This window comes from Aquarana catesbeiana, linkage group LG03, assembly GCF_042186555.1.
Source record: "Aquarana catesbeiana isolate 2022-GZ linkage group LG03, ASM4218655v1, whole genome shotgun sequence".
Taxonomy (NCBI): Eukaryota; Metazoa; Chordata; class Amphibia; order Anura; family Ranidae; genus Aquarana; species Aquarana catesbeiana.
This window is the reverse complement of record NC_133326.1, coordinates 744,644,990-744,664,582: the sequence shown is the minus strand read 5'-3', so window position 1 is coordinate 744,664,582 and position 19,593 is coordinate 744,644,990. Positions and strand designations below refer to the sequence as shown.

The 19,593-nt window shown below is 48.2% G+C and overlaps 1 protein-coding gene across 1 annotated transcript; it reads left to right on the top strand.

Annotated features, from left to right (window-relative positions):
* Positions 1–3,827: 3,827 nt before the first annotated feature.
* Positions 3,828–18,444, top strand: LOC141133897 (DNA-directed RNA polymerase II subunit RPB1-like; the record flags this gene model as incomplete). The annotated part of the gene is given in 17 exon segments (XM_073623510.1): positions 3,828–3,999; positions 4,182–4,212; positions 4,215–4,286; positions 4,679–4,846; positions 4,849–4,883; positions 5,475–5,574; positions 5,577–5,698; positions 5,787–6,033; positions 6,114–6,152; positions 6,155–6,213; positions 6,578–6,682; positions 14,897–15,079; positions 15,160–15,363; positions 15,444–15,630; positions 15,711–15,824; positions 16,186–16,335; positions 16,635–18,444. Coding segments are annotated over 17 exon segments (3,145 nt in total), but the record flags the coding sequence as incomplete, so codon positions are not given.
* Positions 18,445–19,593: the final 1,149 nt, after the last annotated feature.

The following is a 19,593-nucleotide window of genomic DNA, read 5'->3' as shown; positions in this document are numbered from 1 at the left end:
GGCATAGCTTGCTCATTACATAGAGGTCTGTGTAGTAATGTGATGTGGGTTGGGGGCATAGCATGGCTCATCCCATCTGAGGTCAGTGTATATGTGATGTGGGTGTGGGGCATAGCTTGGCTATTCCCATAGAGTCAGTGTATAATGTGTGTGGGTGGGGGGCATAGCTGGCATCAAGGGGGGGGGAAGTGGTCATCCCATAGAGGGTCAGAGATATAATGTGATGTGGGTGGGGGGCATAGCTGGCTCATTCCTGGGGGGGGGCATCAATAGAGGTCAGTGTATAATGTGATGTGGGTGCAGAGGGCATAGCTGGCTCATTCCATAGAGGTCAGTGTATAATGTGATGTGGGTGGGGGGCATAGCTGGCTCATTCCCATAGAGGTCAGTGTATAATGTGATGTGGGTGGGGGCATAGCTGGCTCATTTCATAGAGGTCAGTGTATAATGTGATGTGGGTGGGGGGCATAGCTGGCTCATCCCATAGAGGTCAGTGTATAATGTGATGTGGGTGGGGGGCATAGCTGGCTCATTCCCATAGAGGTCAGTGTATAATGTGATGTGGGTGGGGGCATAGCTGGCTCATTCCCATAGAGGGTCAGTGTATAATGTGAGGTGGGTGGGGGCATAGCTGGCTCATTCCATAGAGGTCAGTGTATAATGTGAGTGTGGGTGGGGGGCATAGCTGGACTCATTCCCATAGAGGTCAGTGTATAATGTGATGTGGGTGGGGGCATAGCTGGCTCATTCCCATAGAGGTCAGTGTATAATGTGGTGTGGGTGGGGGCATAGCTGCTCATTCCCATAGAGGTCAGTGTATAATGTGATGTGGGGGTGGGGGGGGGCATAGCTGGCTCATTACATAGAGGTCAGTGTATAATAGATGTGGGTGGGGGGGCATAGCTGGCTCATTACATAGAGGTCAGTGTATTAATGTGATGTGGGTGGGGGGCATAGCTGGCTCATTCCCATAGAGGTCAGTGTATAATGTGATGTGGGTGGGGGGCATAGCTGGCTCATTCCCATAGAGGTCAGTGTATAATGTGATGTGGGTGGGGGGCATAGCGGCCTCATTCCCATAGAGGTCAGTGTATAATGTGATGTGGGTGGGGGGCATAGCTGGCTCATTCCCATAGAGGTCAGTGTATAATGTGATGTGGGTGGGGGGCATAGCTGCTCATTCCCATAAGAGTCAGTGTATATGTGATGTGGGTGGGGGCATAGCTGGCTCATTCCATAGAGGTCAGTGTATAATGTGGTGTGGTGGGGCATAGGCTGGGGGGCTCATTCCATAGAGGTCAGTGTATAATGTGATGTGGGTGGAGGGCATAGCTGACTCATTCCCATAGAGGTCAGTGTATAATGTGATGTGGGTGGGGGGCATAGCTGGCTCATTCCCATAGAGGTCAGTGTATAATGTGATGTGGGTGGGGGCATAGCTGACTCATTCCATAGAGGTCAGTGTATATGTGATGTGGGTGGGGGGCATAGCTGGCTTATTCCCATAGAGGTCAGTGTATAATGTGATGTGGGGGGGGGCATAGCTGACTCATTCCCATAGAGGTCAGTGGTATAATGTGATGTGGGTGGGGGGCATAGCTGGCTCATTCCATAGAGGTCAGTGTATAATGTGATGTGGGTGGGGGGCATAGCTGACTCATTCCCATAGAGGTCAGTGTATAATGTGATGTGGGTGGGGGGCATAGCTGGCTCATTCCCATAGAGGTCAGTGTATAATGTGATGTGGGTGGAGGGCATAGCTGACTCATACCCATAGAGGTCAGTGTATAATGTGATGTGGGTGGGGGCATAGCTGGCTCATTCCCATAGAGGTCAGTGTATAATGTGATGTGGGTGGGAGGGCATAGCTGGACTCATTCCCATAGAGGTCAGTGTATAATGTGATGGGGTGGGGGGCATAGCTGGCTTATTCCCATAGAGGTCAGTGTATAATGTGATGTGGGGGGGGGCCATAGCTGGCTCATTCCCATAGAGGTCAGTGTATAATGTGGATGTGGGTGGGGGGGGCATACTGCTCTAGATCAGTTAGAGTGCATACTGCCTACATAGAGGTCAGTGTATAAATGTGATGTGGGTGGGGGGCATAGCTGGCTCATTCATAGAGGTCAGTGTATAATGTGATGTGGGTGGGGGCATAGCTGGCTCATTCCCATAGAGGTCAGTGTATAATGTGATGTGGGTGGGGGGCATAGCTGGCTCATTCCCATAGAGGTCAGTGTATAATGTGATGTGGGGGGGGGGCATAGCTGGCTCATTCCCATAGAGGTCAGTGTATAATGTGATGTGGGTGGGGGGCATAGCTGGCTCATTCCCATAGAGGTCAGTGTATATGTGATGTGGGTGGAGGGCATAGCTGGCTCATTCCCATAGAGGTCAGTGTATAATGTGATGTGGGTGGGGGGGCATAGCTGGCTCATTCCCATAGAGGTCAGTGTATAATGTGATGTGGGTGGGGGCATAGCTGGCTCATTCCCATAGAGGTCAGTGTATAATGTGATGTGGGGGGGGGCATAGCTGGGCTCATTCCCATAGAGGTCAGTGTATAATGTGATGTGGGGGGGGGGGGGGGGGGGGGGCCATAGCTGCTCATTACATAGAGGTCAGTGTATAGTGTGGGGGGGGGCATAGCTGGCTCATTACATAGAGGTCAGTGTATAGTGTGGGGGGGGGGGCATAGCTGGCTCATTACATAGAGGTCAGTGTATAGTGTGGGGGGGGGGGGGGGCATAGCTGGCTCATTCCCATAGAGGTCAGTGTATAACGTGATGTGGGTGGGGGGCATAGCTGGCTCATTCCCATAGAGGTCAGTGTATAATGTGGTGTGGGTGGGTGGGGGGGGGGGGGGGCATAGCTGGCTCATTCCCATAGAGGTCAGTGTATAACGTGATGTGGGTGGGGGGCATAGCTGGCTCATTCCATAGAGGTCAGTGTATAGTGTGGGGGGGGGGGGGGGCATAGCTGGGCTCATTCCCATAGAGGTCAGTGTATAACGTGATGTGGGTGGGGGCATAGCTGGCTCATTCCCATAGAGGTCAGTGTATAATGTGGTGTGGGTGGGGGGGGGGGCATAGCTGGCTCATTACATAGAGGTCAGTGTATAATGTGATGTGGGTGAGGCATAGCTGGCTCATTACATAGAGGTCAGTGTATAGTGTGGGGGGGGGGGGGGCATAGCTGGCTCATTCCATAGAGGTCAGTGTATAATGTGATGTGGGTGGAGGGCATAGCTGGCTCATTCCCATAGAGGTCAGTGTATAATGTGGTGTGGGTGGGTGGGGGGGGGGGGGGCATAGCTGGCTCATTCCCATAGAGGTCAGTGTATAGTGTGGGGGGGGGGGCATAGCTGGCTCATTCCCATAGAGGTCAGTGTATAATGTGATGTGGGTGGAGGGCATAGCTGGCTCATTCCCATAGAGGTCAGTGTATAACGTGATGTGGGTGGGGGCATAGCTGGCTCATTCCATAGAGGTCAGTGTATAATGTGATGTGGGTGGGGGGCAATAGCTGGCTCATTCCCATAGAGGTCAGTGTATAGTGTGGGGGGGGGGGGCATAGCTGGCTCATTCCCATAGAGGTCAGTGTATAACGTGATGTGGGTGGGGGGCATAGCTGGCTCATTCCCATAGAGGTCAGTGTATAACGTGATGTGGGTGGGGGCATAGCTGGCTCATTCCCATAGAGGTCAGTGTATAATGTGGTGTGGGTGGGGGGGGGGCATAGCTGGCTCATTCCCATAGAGGTCAGTGTGTAAAGTTGTGGTTCTCTCTGCTGGTTGGGAACTAAAATGGTTTATTGATCTTTTGCAGATTTAAGTTTGATTACGCAAATGAACGAGCCTTGCGCAGGACGTTACAGGAGGATGTGGTGAAGGACATTCTCAGCAATGCTCACATCCAGAATGAGCTGGAAAAGGAGTTTGAGAAAATGAGGGAGGACCGAGAGGTTCTGAGAGTCATTTTCCCCACTGGAGATAGTAAGGTAAAAACGGCAATAGTGGCAGAAGAGTGGGCCCCCACACCCCCCCCCCCCCCCCCCCCCCCCCCCCCAGGTGGCAGAAGTGTCCCCGATTTCTCCCCCCCCCCCCCCGGTGGCAGAAGCGGCCCCGATTCCCCCCAGGTGGCAGAACTTTGATAAGTAACGTGTTCTTGTCTTACTTACAGGTTGTGCTGCCTTGTAACCTGATGAGGATGATATGAATGCACAGAAGATATTTCACATGTAATACCAGGATGCCACAGATCTGCACCCTATAAAAGTGGTAGATGGTGAGTAGTGTGCCCTGTATTTTGGATTAAACGTCCCCTGAAATGCCCTGTACCCCTCCACTCAATGAGAAGGATTGAGCCCCCTCATCTCCGTACCTTGGAAGGAGTCATACTACTGATGGACCAGCCCCACAAATTCTACTCCATATTCTGCTCTATAGCCAAGTTGGCATTTCTTGGCCTTACACCAGATCTGCCCACTTGGCACAGTCAGGTTTTTAAGCTAAAGTGATAATGATTCCAGTTACTGTCTCTGGCTTGTAGTCTGACAAACATACAGGCCTGGACTTTTCTGCCTAGTGTGGTCAGTTTGAGGGAGTAAAGTGGTTTGTATTGTGAAATGAAGCCAATGATTGCCCAATTCATATGATTACTCTCTTCTCTTCTCATAGGTCTGAAGGATCTCAGTAAGAAGCTGGTGATTGTCAATGGAGACGATCCTTTAAGCCGACAAGCACAGGAAAATGCCACCCTTTTGTTTAACATCCACTTACGTTCGACGCTGTGCAGCAGGCGGATGATAGAGGAGTTCAGGCTCAGTGGAGAAGCCTACGACTGGCTTCTGGGGAGATCGAGTCCAAATTCAACCAGGCCATTGTAAGAGCTGCCGGAGATTTTATTTTAGAGTGTGATGTCTGTCTTCTGCTGCTCCTAATCATTCGAGTGATGTCTTCTGCTGCTCTAATCATTTGAGTGATGTCTTCTGCTGCTCTAATCATTTGAGTGATGTCTTCTGCTGCTCCTAATCATTCGAGTGATGTCTTCCGCTGCTCCTAATCATTCGACTGATGTCTTCTGCTGCTCTAATCATTTGAGTGATGTCTTCTGCTGCTCTAATCATTTGAGTGATGTCTGTCTTCTGCTGCTCTAATCATTTGAGTGATGTCTGTCTTCTGCTGCTCTAATCATTTGAGTGATGTCTGTCTTCTGCTGCTCTAATCATTTGAGTGATGTCTTCTGCTGCTCTAATCATTTGAGTGATGTCTTCTGCTGCTCTAATCATTTGAGTGATGTCTGTCTTCTGCTGCTCTAATCATTTGAGTGATATCTTCTGCTGCTCTAATCATTTGAGTGATGTCTGTCTTCTGCTGCTCTAATCATTTGAGTGATGTCTGTCTTCTGCTGCTCTAATCATTTGAGTGATGTCTGTCTTCTGCTGCTCCTAATCTCTCCATACTTGTCCTTTAGGCTCACCCGGGTGAGATGGTGGGTGCGCTGGCTGCTCAGTCACTCGGAGAGCCCGCCACTCAGATGACCCTGAACACTTTCCATTATGCTGGTGTGTCGGCTAAAACGTCACCTTGGGAGTCCCGCGTCTTAAGGAGCTCATCAATATTTCCAAAAAACCAAAAACTCCTTCCCTGACGGTCTTTCTGCTGGGGCAGTCGGCTCGCGATGCTGAGCGCGCAAAGGTCAGAAATTAACATGATTTTTTCACGCTGCGCAATTCACTGACACTAAATATGTAACACAAATCTTTTCTTTTTTAATTTTCTACAGGATATTCTTTGCCGCTTGGAGCATACGACACTCCGCAAAGTCACTGCTAATACCGCCATTTACTATGACCCAAATCCACAGAACACAGTGGTATCTGAAGATCAGGAATGGGTCAATATCTACTATGAGATGCCGGACTTTGATGTAACAAGAATTTCCCCATGGTTACTTCGTGTAGAGCTCGACCGCAAGCACATGACCGATCGGAAACTGACCATGGAGCAGATTGCCGAGAAGATCAATGCAGGTTAGTATGTGAGGACCGCCCCACCAATACCCCGTGTCCTCTATGGTCTCTTCACAAGCTGATTGTCTCTTCTTCTCTAGGTTTTGGAGATGATTTGAACTGTATATTCAATGATGATAATGCGAAAAGCTAGTACTGCGAATTCGTATTATGAACAGTGAGGAGAACAAGATGCAAGAGGTGAGATGTTCACAAGTCTTCAACCTTTCATCTCCACTTACATGTCTCTGATTTCCCAACACCTCAAGTCTGGTGTCTGAGCTCTTCCTTATCCTTTCCTTTCCACTCTCCCGTCTGGTCGTTCCCCCCCCCCCCCCTCCTCCATCCTCCTGATTGGTGTCCTCGGCAACACCCCCCGCCAGTTGTCCTGTCTGTCTGCGTCGTCCTGTCTGTGTCCCTTTCCCTGTCGTCCTGTGTGTCCACACACAGCCCCCCCCTCCTGCCTGTCTCCCTGTCATGGCTGTCTCCCACCACGTTGTCCTGTCTGTGCTTCCCATACCATTCTCCTCCACTCACATGGTCTGCTTCACCTTTCCCTGGACAGGAAGAAGAGGTTGTGGATAAAATGGATGATGATGTCTTTCTGCGTTGCATTGAATCGAACATGCTGACAGATATGACCTTGCAGGGCATCGAGCAGATCAGTAAGGTATGGCAGTATCGTCTCATGCAGCATCTTTGGTACATGTTGGTGTTCCTGTCTTCAGAAGACACAAGAAAATCTCTTATACCGCGGGGTGCTGAAGAGCAGATTCTCTAAGATAAAACACCAAAGAAATATTTGGATTGGGTTCTAAAATAAATGGTGACTTTCTGATGGCAAAAAATCCGGCACCAGGACGTCTTTACATAATGCCTATGTGTATTTGCCCATGTAGGAGGCTGAAACACGTCCAAATTTTAGGAATTTATTCTTTTATATGGTTTGATGGTTTAAATAAGGAATTTACGTTTTTAATGCCAAGATGTCCTGGTGCCGGATTTTTACTCTCTCCATTGGATTTTAAATGTTCAGTACTATGAGTGCAGACATGGAGGTCTTGCTCTCATCCTGTCTATCCTTATGGGATTTTGGGGTTGTAGCTCTTCCTTTTTGTTGCTCTAAAAATGTCATAAGACCTGCGTGGTCCACTTTAGCTTTATGTACTGAATGCAGGAATTTTATGCCAGGATACAGAGAGCAGAGCTCCTAGTTCTGTCTTTACTGTGCCTCTCTATCCTTGGATTCAGCACATAGTAAGCACAGTTCCTGTCCCCAGTGTACCTCTATCCTGGAGTAAAATGCTTGTATTCAGCCCCATAGTAAGCACAGTTCCTGTCCCCAGTGTACCTCTATCCTGGAGTAAAATGCTTGTATTCAGCCCTATAGTAAGCACAGTTCCTGTCCCCAGTGTACCTCTATCCTGGAGTAAAATGCTTGGATTCTGCCCCATAGTAAGCACAGTTCCTGTCCCCAGTGTACCTCTCTATCCTGGAGTAAAATGCTTGGACTCGGCCCCATAGTAAGCACAGTTCCTGTCCCCAGTGTACCTCTATCCTGGAGTAAAATGCTTGGATTCAGCCCCATAGTAAGCACAGTTCCTGTCCCCAGTGTATCTCTATCCTGGAGTAAAATGCTTGGATTCAGCACATAGTAAGCACAGTTCCTGTCCCCAGTGTACCTCTCTATCCTGGAGTAAAATGCTTGGATTCAGCCCCATAGTAAGCACAGTTCCTGTCCCCAGTGTATCTCTCTATCCTGGAGTAAAATGCTTGGATTCAGCCCCATAGTAAGCACAGTTCCTGTCCCCCAGTGTACCTCTCTATCCTGGAGTAAAATGCTTGGATTCTGCCCCATAGTAAGCACAGTTCCTGTCCCAGTGTATCTCTATCCTGGAGTAAAATGCTTGGATTCAGCACATAGTAAGCACAGTTCCTGTCCCCAGTGTATCTCTCTATCCTTGAGTAAATGCTTGGATTCTGCCCCATAGTAAGCACAGTTCCTGTCCCCAGTGTATCTCTCTATCCTGGAGTAAAATGCTTGGATTCAGCACATAGTAAGCACAGTCCTGTCCCCAGTGTATCTCTCTATCCTGGAGTAAAATGCTTGGACTCGGCCCCATAGTAAGCACAGTTCCTGTCCCCAGTGTACCTCTCTATCCTGGAGTAAAATGCTTGGATTCTGCCCCATAGTAAGCACAGTTCCTGTCCCCAGTGTATCTCTCTATCCTGGAGTAAAATGCTTGGATTCAGCACATAGTAAGCACAATTCCTGTCCCCAGTGTATCTCTCTATCCTGGAGTAAAATGCTTGGACTCGGCCCCATAGTAAGCACAGTTCCTGTCCCCAGTGTACCTCTCTATCCTGGAGTAAAATGCTTGGATTCTGCCCCATAGTAAGCACAGTTCCTGTCCCCAGTGTACCTCTATCCTGGAGTAAAATGCTTGGATTCAGCACATAGTAAGCACAGTTCCTGTCCCCAGTGTATCTCTCTATCCTGGAGTAAAATGCTTGGACTCGGCCCCATAGTAAGCACAGTTCCTGTCCCCAGTGTATCTCTCTGTCCTGGAGTAAAATGCTTGGATTCTGCCCCATAGTAAGCACAGTTCCTGTCCCCAGTGTACCTCTCTATCCTGGAGTAAAATGCTTGGACTCGGCCCCATAGTAAGCACAGTTCCTGTCCCCAGTGTATCTCTATCCTGGAGTAAAATGCTTGGACTCGGCCCCATAGTAAGCACAGTTCCTGTCCCCAGTGTACCTCTCTATCCTGGAGTAAAATGCTTGGACTCGGCCCCATAGTAAGCACAGTTCCTGTCCCCAGTGTACCTCTCTATCCTGGAGTAAAATGCTTGGATTCAGCACATAGTAAGCACAGTTCCTGTCCCCAGTGTACCTCTCTATCCTGGAGTAAAATGCTTGGATTCAGCACATAGTAAGCACAGTTCCTGTCCCCAGTGTACCTCTCTATCCTGGAGTAAAATGCTTGGATTCAGCACATAGTAAGCACAGTTCCTGTCCCCAGTGTACCTCTCTATCCTGGAGTAAAATGCTTGGATTCTGCCCCATAGTAAGCACAGTTCCTGTCCCCAGTGTACCTCTCTTTCCTGGAGTAAAATGCTTGGATTCAGCACATAGTAAGCACAGCTCCTGTCCCCAGTGTACCTCTCTTTCCTGGAGTAAAATGCTTGGATTCGGCCCCATAGTAAGCACAGCTCCTGTCCCCAGTGTACCTCTCTTTCCTGGAGTAAAATGCTTGGATTCAGCACATAGTAAGCACAGCTCCTGTCCCCAGTGTACGTCTCTAACCTGGAGTAAAATGCTTGGATTCAGCCCCATAGTAAGCACAGTTCCTGTCCCCAGTGTACCTCTATCCTGGAGTAAAATGCTTGTATTCAGCCCTATAGTAAGCACAGTTCCTGTCCCCAGTGTATCTCTCTATCCTGGAGTAAAATGCTTGGATTCTGCCCCATAGTAAGCACAGTTCCTGTCCTTAGTGTATCTCTCTATCCTGGAGTAAAATGCTTGGATTCAGCACATAGTAAGCACAATTCCTGTCCCCAGTGTATCTCTCTATCCTGGAGTAAAATGCTTGGACTCGGCCCCATAGTAAGCACAGTTCCTGTCCCCAGTGTACCTCTCTATCCTGGAGTAAAATGCTTGGATTCTGCCCCATAGTAAGCACAGTTCCTGTCCCCAGTGTACCTCTATCCTGGAGTAAAATGCTTGGATTCAGCACATAGTAAGCACAGTTCCTGTCCCCAGTGTATCTCTCTATCCTGGAGTAAAATGCTTGGACTCGGCCCCATAGTAAGCACAGTTCCTGTCCCCAGTGTATCTCTCTGTCCTGGAGTAAAATGCTTGGATTCTGCCCCATAGTAAGCACAGTTCCTGTCCCCAGTGTACCTCTCTATCCTGGAGTAAAATGCTTGGACTCGGCCCCATAGTAAGCACAGTTCCTGTCCCCAGTGTATCTCTATCCTGGAGTAAAATGCTTGGACTCGGCCCCATAGTAAGCACAGTTCCTGTCCCTGGTGTACCTCTCTATCCTGGAGTAAAATGCTTGGACTCGGCCCCATAGTAAGCACAGTTCCTGTCCCCAGTGTACCTCTCTATCCTGGAGTAAAATGCTTGGATTCAGCACATAGTAAGCACAGTTCCTGTCCCCAGTGTACCTCTCTATCCTGGAGTAAAATGCTTGGATTCAGCACATAGTAAGCACAGTTCCTGTCCCCAGTGTACCTCTCTATCCTGGAGTAAAATGCTTGGATTCAGCACATAGTAAGCACAGTTCCTGTCCCCAGTGTACCTCTCTATCCTGGAGTAAAATGCTTGGATTCTGCCCCATAGTAAGCACAGTTCCTGTCCCCAGTGTACCTCTCTTTCCTGGAGTAAAATGCTTGGATTCAGCACATAGTAAGCACAGCTCCTGTCCCCAGTGTACCTCTCTTTCCTGGAGTAAAATGCTTGGATTCGGCCCCATAGTAAGCACAGCTCCTGTCCCCAGTGTACCTCTCTTTCCTGGAGTAAAATGCTTGGATTCAGCACATAGTAAGCACAGCTCCTGTCCCCAGTGTACGTCTCTAACCTGGAGTAAAATGCTTGGATTCAGCCCCATAGTAAGCACAGTTCCTGTCCCCAGTGTATCTCTCTATCCTGGAGTAAAATGCTTGGATTCAGCACATAGTAAGCACAGTTCCTGTCCCCCAGTGTACCTCTCTTTCCTGGAGTAAAATGCTTGGATTCGGCCCCATAGTAAGCACAGCTCCTGTCCCCAGTGTATCTCTTTCCTGGAGTAAAATGCTTGGATTCAGCCCCATAGTAAGCACAGTTCCTGTCCCCAGTGTATCTCTCTATCCTGGAGTAAAATGCTTGGACTCGGCCCCATAGTAAGCACAGTTCCTGTCCCTGGTGTACCTCTCTATCCTGGAGTAAAATGCTTGGATTCAGCCCCATAGTAAGCACAATTCCTGTCCCCAGTGTACCTCTCTATCCTGGAGTAAAATGCTTGGATTCAGCCCCATAGTAAGCACAGTTCCTGTCCCCAGTGTACCTCTCTATCCTGGAGTAAAATGCTTGGATTCAGCACATAGTAAGCACAGTTCCTGTCCCCAGTGTATCTCTCTGTCCTGGAGTAAAATGCTTGGATTCAGCACATAGTAAGCACAGTTCCTGTCCCCCAGTGTACCTCTCTATCCTGGAGTAAAATGCTTGGATTCTGCCCCATAGTAAGCACAGTTCCTGTCCCCAGTGTATCTCTATCCTGGAGTAAAATGCTTGGATTCAGCACATAGTAAGCACAGTTCCTGTCCCCAGTGCATCTCTCTATCCTTGAGTAAAATGCTTGGATTCTGCCCCATAGTAAGCACAGTTCCTGTCCCCAGTGTATCTCTATCCTGGAGTAAAATGCTTGGATTCAGCACATAGTAAGCACAGTTCCTGTCCCCAGTGTATCTCTCTATCCTGGAGTAAAATGCTTGGACTCGGCCCCATAGTAAGCACAGTTCCTGTCCCCAGTGTACCTCTCTATCCTGGAGTAAAATGCTTGGATTCTGCCCCATAGTAAGCACAGTTCCTGTCCCCAGTGTATCTCTCTATCCTGGAGTAAAATGCTTGGATTCAGCACATAGTAAGCACAATTCCTGTCCCCAGTGTACCTCTATCCTGGAGTAAAATGCTTGGATTCTGCCCCATAGTAAGCACAGTTCCTGTCCCCAGTGTACCTCTATCCTGGAGTAAAATGCTTGGATTCAGCACATAGTAAGCACAGTTCCTGTCCCCAGTGTATCTCTCTATCCTGGAGTAAAATGCTTGGACTCGGCCCCATAGTAAGCACAGTTCCTGTCCCCAGTGTATCTCTCTGTCCTGGAGTAAAATGCTTGGATTCTGCCCCATAGTAAGCACAGTTCCTGTCCCCAGTGTACCTCTCTATCCTGGAGTAAAATGCTTGGACTCGGCCCCATAGTAAGCACAGTTCCTGTCCCCAGTGTACCTCTATCCTGGAGTAAAATGCTTGGATTCAGCCCCATAGTAAGCACAGTTCCTGTCCCCAGTGTACCTCTCTATCCTGGAGTAAAATGCTTGGACTCGGCCCCATAGTAAGCACAGTTCCTGTCCCCAGTGTATCTCTATCCTGGAGTAAAATGCTTGGACTCGGCCCCATAGTAAGCACAGTTCCTGTCCCTGGTGTACCTCTCTATCCTGGAGTAAAATGCTTGGACTCGGCCCCATAGTAAGCACAGTTCCTGTCCCCAGTGTACCTCTCTATCCTGGAGTAAAATGCTTGGATTCAGCACATAGTAAGCACAGTTCCTGTCCCCAGTGTACCTCTCTATCCTGGAGTAAAATGCTTGGATTCTGCCCCATAGTAAGCACAGTTCCTGTCCCCAGTGTACCTCTCTTTCCTGGAGTAAAATGCTTGGATTCAGCACATAGTAAGCACAGCTCCTGTCCCCAGTGTACCTCTCTTTCCTGGAGTAAAATGCTTGGATTCGGCCCCATAGTAAGCACAGCTCCTGTCCCCAGTGTACCTCTCTTTCCTGGAGTAAAATGCTTGGATTCAGCACATAGTAAGCACAGTTCCTGTCCCCAGTGTACCTCTATCCTGGAGTAAAATGCTTGTATTCAGCCCTATAGTAAGCACAGTTCCTGTCCCCAGTGTATCTCTCTATCCTGGAGTAAAATGCTTGGATTCAGCACATAGTAAGCACAATTCCTGTCCCCAGTGTATCTCTCTATCCTGGAGTAAAATGCTTGGATTCAGCCCCATAGTAAGCACAGTTCCTGTCCCCAGTGTACCTCTATCCTGGAGTAAAATGCTTGGATTCAGCCCTATAGTAAGCACAGTTCCTGTCCCCAGTGTATCTCTCTATCCTGGAGTAAAATGCTTGGACTCGGCCCCATAGTAAGCACAGTTCCTGTCCCCAGTGTATCTCTCTATCCTTGAGTAAAATGCTTGGATTCTGCCCCATAGTAAGCACAGTTCCTGTCCCCAGTGTACCTCTCTATCCTGGAGTAAAATGCTTGGATTCTGCCCCATAGTAAGCACAGTTCCTGTCCCCAGTGTACCTCTCTATCCTGGAGTAAAATGCTTGGATTCAGCACATAGTAAGCACAGTTCCTGTCCCCAGTGTATCTCTCTATCCTGGAGTAAAATGCTTGGATTCAGCACATAGTAAGCACAATTCCTGTCCCCAGTGTACCTCTATCCTGGAGTAAAATGCTTGTATTCAGCCCTATAGTAAGCACAGTTCCTGTCCCCAGTGTACCTCTCTATCCTGGAGTAAAATGCTTGGATTCGGCCCCATAGTAAGCACAGTTCCTGTCCCCAGTGTACCTCTATCCTGGAGTAAAATGCTTGGATTCAGCACATAGTAAGCACAGCTCCTGTCCCCAGTGTACCTCTCTATCCTGGAGTAAAATGCTTGGATTCTGCCCCATAGTAAGCACAGTTCCTGTCCCCAGTGTATCTCTCTATCCTGGAGTAAAATGCTTGGACTCGGCCCCATAGTAAGCACAGTTCCTGTCCCCAGTGTATCTCTCTGTCCTGGAGTAAAATGCTTGGATTCTGCCCCATAGTAAGCACAGTTCCTGTCCCCAGTGTACCTCTCTATCCTGGAGTAAAATGCTTGGACTCGGCCCCATAGTAAGCACAGTTCCTGTCCCCAGTGTACCTCTCTATCCTGGAGTAAAATGCTTGGACTCGGCCCCATAGTAAGCACAGTTCCTGTCCCTGGTGTACCTCTCTATCCTGGAGTAAAATGCTTGGATTCAGCACATAGTAAGCACAGCTCCTGTCCCCAGTGTACCTCTCTATCCTGGAGTAAAATGCTTGGACTCGGCCCCATAGTAAGCACAGTTCCTGTCCCTGGTGTACCTCTCTATCCTGGAGTAAAATGCTTGGATTCTGCCCCATAGTAAGCACAGTTCCTGTCCCCAGTGTACCTCTCTATCCTGGAGTAAAATGCTTGGATTCAGCACATAGTAAGCACAGTTCCTGTCCCCAGTGTATCTCTCTATCCTGGAGTAAAATGCTTGGATTCAGCACATAGTAAGCACAGTTCCTGTCCCCAGTGTACCTCTCTTTCCTGGAGTAAAATGCTTGGATTCGGCCCCATAGTAAGCACAGCTCCTGTCCCCAGTGTATCTCTCTATCCTGGAGTAAAATGCTTGGATTCAGCCCCATAGTAAGCACAGTTCCTGTCCCCAGTGTATCTCTCTATCCTGGAGTAAAATGCTTGGACTCGGCCCCATAGTAAGCACAGTTCCTGTCCCTGGTGTACCTCTCTATCCTGGAGTAAAATGCTTGGATTCAGCCCCATAGTAAGCACAATTCCTGTCCCCAGTGTACCTCTCTATCCTGGAGTAAAATGCTTGGATTCAGCCCCATAGTAAGCACAGTTCCTGTCCCCAGTGTACCTCTCTATCCTGGAGTAAAATGCTTGGATTCAGCACATAGTAAGCACAGTTCCTGTCCCCAGTGTATCTCTCTGTCCTGGAGTAAAATGCTTGGATTCAGCACATAGTAAGCACAGCTCCTGTCCCCAGTGTACCTCTCTTTCCTGGAGTAAAATGCTTGGATTCGGCCCCATAGTAAGCAAAGCTCCGGGGGTTCCTGTCCCTGGTGTACCTCTCTATCCTGGAGTAAAATGCTTGAACTCGGCCCCATAGTAAGCACAGTTCCTGTCCCCAGTGTACCTCTCTATCCTGGAGTAAAATGCTTGGATTCGGCCCCATAGTAAGCAAAGCTCCGGGGTTCCTGTTCCTGGTGTACCTCTATCCTGGAGTAAAATGCTTGGATTCAGCAGAGTGTTTTAATGTTCTCTGTATCCTGCAATAAACTGCTTGGATTTGGCAGCATAACTTACAATGCCTTGTTCCTGCCCAGGTCTACATGCACTTGCCTCAGACAGACAATAAAAAGAAGATAATCATTACTGAAGATGGGGAGTTTAAGGCTCTTCAGGAGTGGATTTTGGAGACGGATGGAGTCAGTCTCATGCGAGTCTTAAGTGAAAAAGATGTTGACCCTGTGAGGACCACATCCAATGACATTGTGGAGATCTTTACAGTAAGTCTGCAGTACTGTTTTCCTCCTAATACATATATTATAGGGCTTGTCCTTATCTCCAGCCATTGTCATTTTTTTAGGTGCTGGGGATCGAGGCTGTGCGCAAAGCTCTGGAGAGAGAATTGTACCATGTCATCTCTTTCGATGGTTCTTACGTCAATTACCGCCACTTGGCCCTTCTTTGTGACACAATGACATGTAGAGGACACTTGATGGCCATCACACGTCACGGTGTGAACAGGCAGGACACAGGACCTCTCATGAAGTGTTCCTTTGAAGAGACGGTAAGTGGGGTACTCGTATGTCCTTGCAGTGTGTGGTACTTGTTTGTTTGTGTTCTATAATTTGAGTTGTCCTCTTTCAGGTGGATGTCCTCATGGAGGCGGCAGCACATGGTGAATCAGACCCTATGAAAGGTGTGTCTGAGAACATCATGTTGGGACAGTTAGCTCCAGCTGGGACTGGCTGTTTTGACCTCTTACTGGATGCAGAGAAATGTAAATTTGGAATGGAAATTCCAACCAATATTCCAGGACTTGGAGCTGTAGGACGTAAGTAGTGGCTATTTTGTGGAAAGACTTTTCTCCACTCATCCAAGCATGACTTAATGGTCTGTTTTTTTTATTTTTAGCAACTGGTATGTTCTTTGGATCTGCTCCAAGTCCAATGGGGGGAATGTCGCCTGCCATGACACCATGGAACCAAGGGGCTACGCCAGCCTATGGAGCCTGGTCGCCAAGTCTAGGTATGTTTTTTGTCGTGGTTTATGTAATGTAACCTAAATACTTTGAGGCATTGACCTGGGACATGTGTGCAGACCAGGAGTTTTGACCTCTGTCTGATTCAGCATGCTTGTTCCAGGTCCCTGACTGCTATATTCGATGGACAATGGCAGTATTGAAATTGTCAGTGGTCTGTCCATTTTTAGTGGGACCTTATACTGACAATAGGAGCTCACTATGTTCCTTAGGGTTCTTTTCCTTGCTTTCATTTAATTTGTTACTAATCATATTTTTTTGTAGAAAAACTCCGTAGTGGAGATTCATTTGACACAGGCTTGTCCATTTCCTAATGTGATAACCGTGTTTTGCTGTTTCTTCTCTCAGGGAGTGGTATGACCCCTGGAGCTGCCGGCTTCTCTCCCAGTGCCGCTTCAGATGCCAGTGGCTTCAGTCCAGGATATTCCCCTGCGTGGTCCCCCACCCCTGGCTCTCCTGGATCTCCAGGACCTTCCAGTCCATACATTCCCTCACCAGGTAAGTGGCAATTCTGCTCAGTTTGTCTATTGGTGTATTCTTCAGTCTGCCTACAGCTTAGTGTTGATGTCATGAATTTAAGGGATTGCAGAATATCCAAATTTATTAGAATAAATTGAGATCCTTCTATAGCTTATTCAGCTTGATGTGCCCATGAAAAAAACAGGATTTACTTCTTAAACCTTTCATCTTCATACACTTACTGTACCTGGGGCTGATCTGTACATTAACAGCATGAATGGGAGTTGGCTTAATGTTGGCATTGTGATGTAATGATGTGCTTTGTCTTTATTCTGCAGGTGGTGCCATGTCTCCTAGTTATTCTCCAACTTCTCCTGCTTATGAGCCCAGAAGCCCTGGTGGATACACTCCTCAGAGTCCCAGCTACTCACCAACTTCTCCATCCTACAGTCCCACCTCCCCATCATATTCCCCCACTAGTCCCAACTACAGTCCTACTTCACCCAGCTATTCCCCCACATCACCCAGTTATTCGCCAACAAGTCCTAGTTACTCTCCAACATCGCCCAGCTATAGCCCAACGAGCCCAAGTTATAGCCCCACTTCACCAAGCTACTCGCCAACCTCTCCTAGCTATTCCCCCACCAGTCCCAGCTACAGTCCCACATCTCCCAGCTATTCCCCCACCAGTCCCAGTTACAGTCCAACATCGCCCAGTTATTCTCCTACCAGCCCCAGTTATTCGCCTACAAGTCCCAGCTATTCTCCTACCAGCCCAAGTTACTCCCCCACCTCTCCCAGCTACTCCCCAACATCCCCTTCATACAGCCCGACATCCCCTTCTTACTCGCCAACTTCTCCCAACTATTCGCCAACTTCTCCCAACTACACACCGACATCTCCCAGTTACAGCCCAACAAGTCCCAGTTACAGCCCCACAAGTCCCAGTTACAGCCCAACCTCTCCCAATTATTCACCTACATCTCCCAGTTACTCGCCATCCAGCCCCCGTTATACACCACAATCCCCAAGCTATACACCCAGTTCTCCCAGCTACAGCCCAAGTTCACCCAGCTACTCCCCAACAAGCCCAAAATACACCCCAACAAGTCCATCCTACAGCCCAAGCTCACCAGAGTACACACCTACATCTCCCAAATATTCTCCAACTTCGCCCAAGTACTCGCCAACATCTCCCAAATATTCTCCAACCTCCCCTACATATTCCCCCACAACCCCCAAATACTCTCCTACATCGCCAACATATTCACCAACTTCCCCGGTCTATACGCCTACGTCTCCCAAATACTCCCCCACTTCTCCGACTTACTCGCCTACTTCTCCCAAGTATTCCCCAACCTCCCCCACCTACTCACCCACAAGTCCAAAAGGCTCCACATACTCTCCAACATCACCTGGGTACAGTCCTACGTCACCCACTTACAGTCTTACGAGTCCGGCTATTAGCCCAGATGACAGTGACGATGAGAATTGAAGATGACATGCTGGTTCCAGAGAGACTCGTGTATGGGACATCTTTTATACTGTTCAGCCACATGGATCAAATCCATAAAGTAGAATTCATGACTTCACACCAACGTAATAAACAAGTTTTCTGTTAGTGGAGTATTCCTGCTGGCTTATCTTTGGCTTTGTCGTTCTATGATCTCAGCCTGTATGTGTATGTATATGTAAATTTTTATCTGAGCAAACTGTATAGCTGTGATAAAGGAATCATAGTTGTCCCATGCAAGTTTGTTGTGAACTGAATCTGTACGCTAAATGTTTTGCACCAATCCCACAAAAAAATACAAAAGCAGAAAACAAAAAAAATTCGCCAAAATGAATCTAAATTTATCCAGAATATTCACAGAACGTGCTGCGCTAACTGAACCTACGCTTGAGTTCTTGTGTTTTTTTTTTTTTTTTTTTTTTTCTTCGCACTTATCCAGCGTAACGTTCAGCATCCACACTTTGTCGTTATTTATAGACTGAGATGATTCAGTTTTAATTTTTTGTTTTGTTTTTGACATTTTTCAGCAGATTGCTCTGAATTTTTCACCAGTCTGACTCTTTAACAAGATTTCTTTTGAAATATTAAATATTGAATTAAACTTGGTAATTCTCAATAAAGAGATAAAAATTTCACTTTGTGTGTTTGGTCTTTTTTTTCCTACCTATAATTTATCTGCATGGTAGACACACATCAAAAGAAATGTTGAAGAATGCAGTTTGCTGATTTTGGGTTTTTAGACTAGGAGTTCTGCACACTTATTAAAAATGGTGACAAAGAAGCTGGAGTCACAGAAATCGGGGATGCAGGGGGGCACCAGAGGTTGGTGACAAGGATACGGGGGGCACCAGAGGTTGGTGACAAGGATACGGGGGGCACCAGAGGTTGGTGACAAGGATACGGGGGGCACCAGAGGTTGGTGACAAGGATACGGGGGGCACCAGAGGTTGGTGACAAGGATACGGGGGGCTCCAGAGGTTGGTGACAAGGATACGGGGGGCTCCAGAGGTTGGTGACAAGGATACGGGGGGCTCCAGAGGTTGGTGACAAGGATACGGGGGGCTCCAGAGGTTGGCGACAAGGATACGGGGGGCTCCAGAGGTTGGCGACAAGGATACGGGGGCACCAGAGGTTGGCGACAAGGATACGGGGGGCTCCAGAGGTTGGCGACAAGGATACGGGGGGCTCCAGAGGTTGGCGACAAGGATACGGGGGGCTCCGGAGGTTGGTGACAAGGATACAGGGGGGTACACAACTTCTAGAGTCCCCTGCATACCTGGTGCTAGCTTTCCTAAACTCTTACCCCCCTGGCATCCCGGAATTACTAGAGCCTGTGCTCCCGGCCTCTGTGTACTCAACTATATCCTTGTCACCAGAGGCCGGGAGCGCAGGCTCTAGTGATTAGGGGATGCCAGGGGGTAAGAATTTAGAAAAGCTAGCACTAGGGATGCAGGGGGCTCCAGAGGTTGGTGATAAGGAAGCAGGGGATACACAGAGCGCAGGCTCTAGTGATTAGGGGATGCCAGGGGGTAAGAATTTTTTTTTTTTTTTTTTAGGAAAGCTAGCACCAGGGATGCAGGGGGCTCCAGAGGTTGGTGACAAGGAAGTGGGGGGCAAACAAGATATTTGGGGGGGGCACACCCTAAAAGATGCATTAAAGATGGTGCAGCCATAAGACCATACAACAGAACAAAATATTACAGAGCACACATGCAAAAAAGACATTTACCTCCAGCAAGGCTTATTTAAAACACCTAGACAATTTCAAAAAACATTATTAAAAA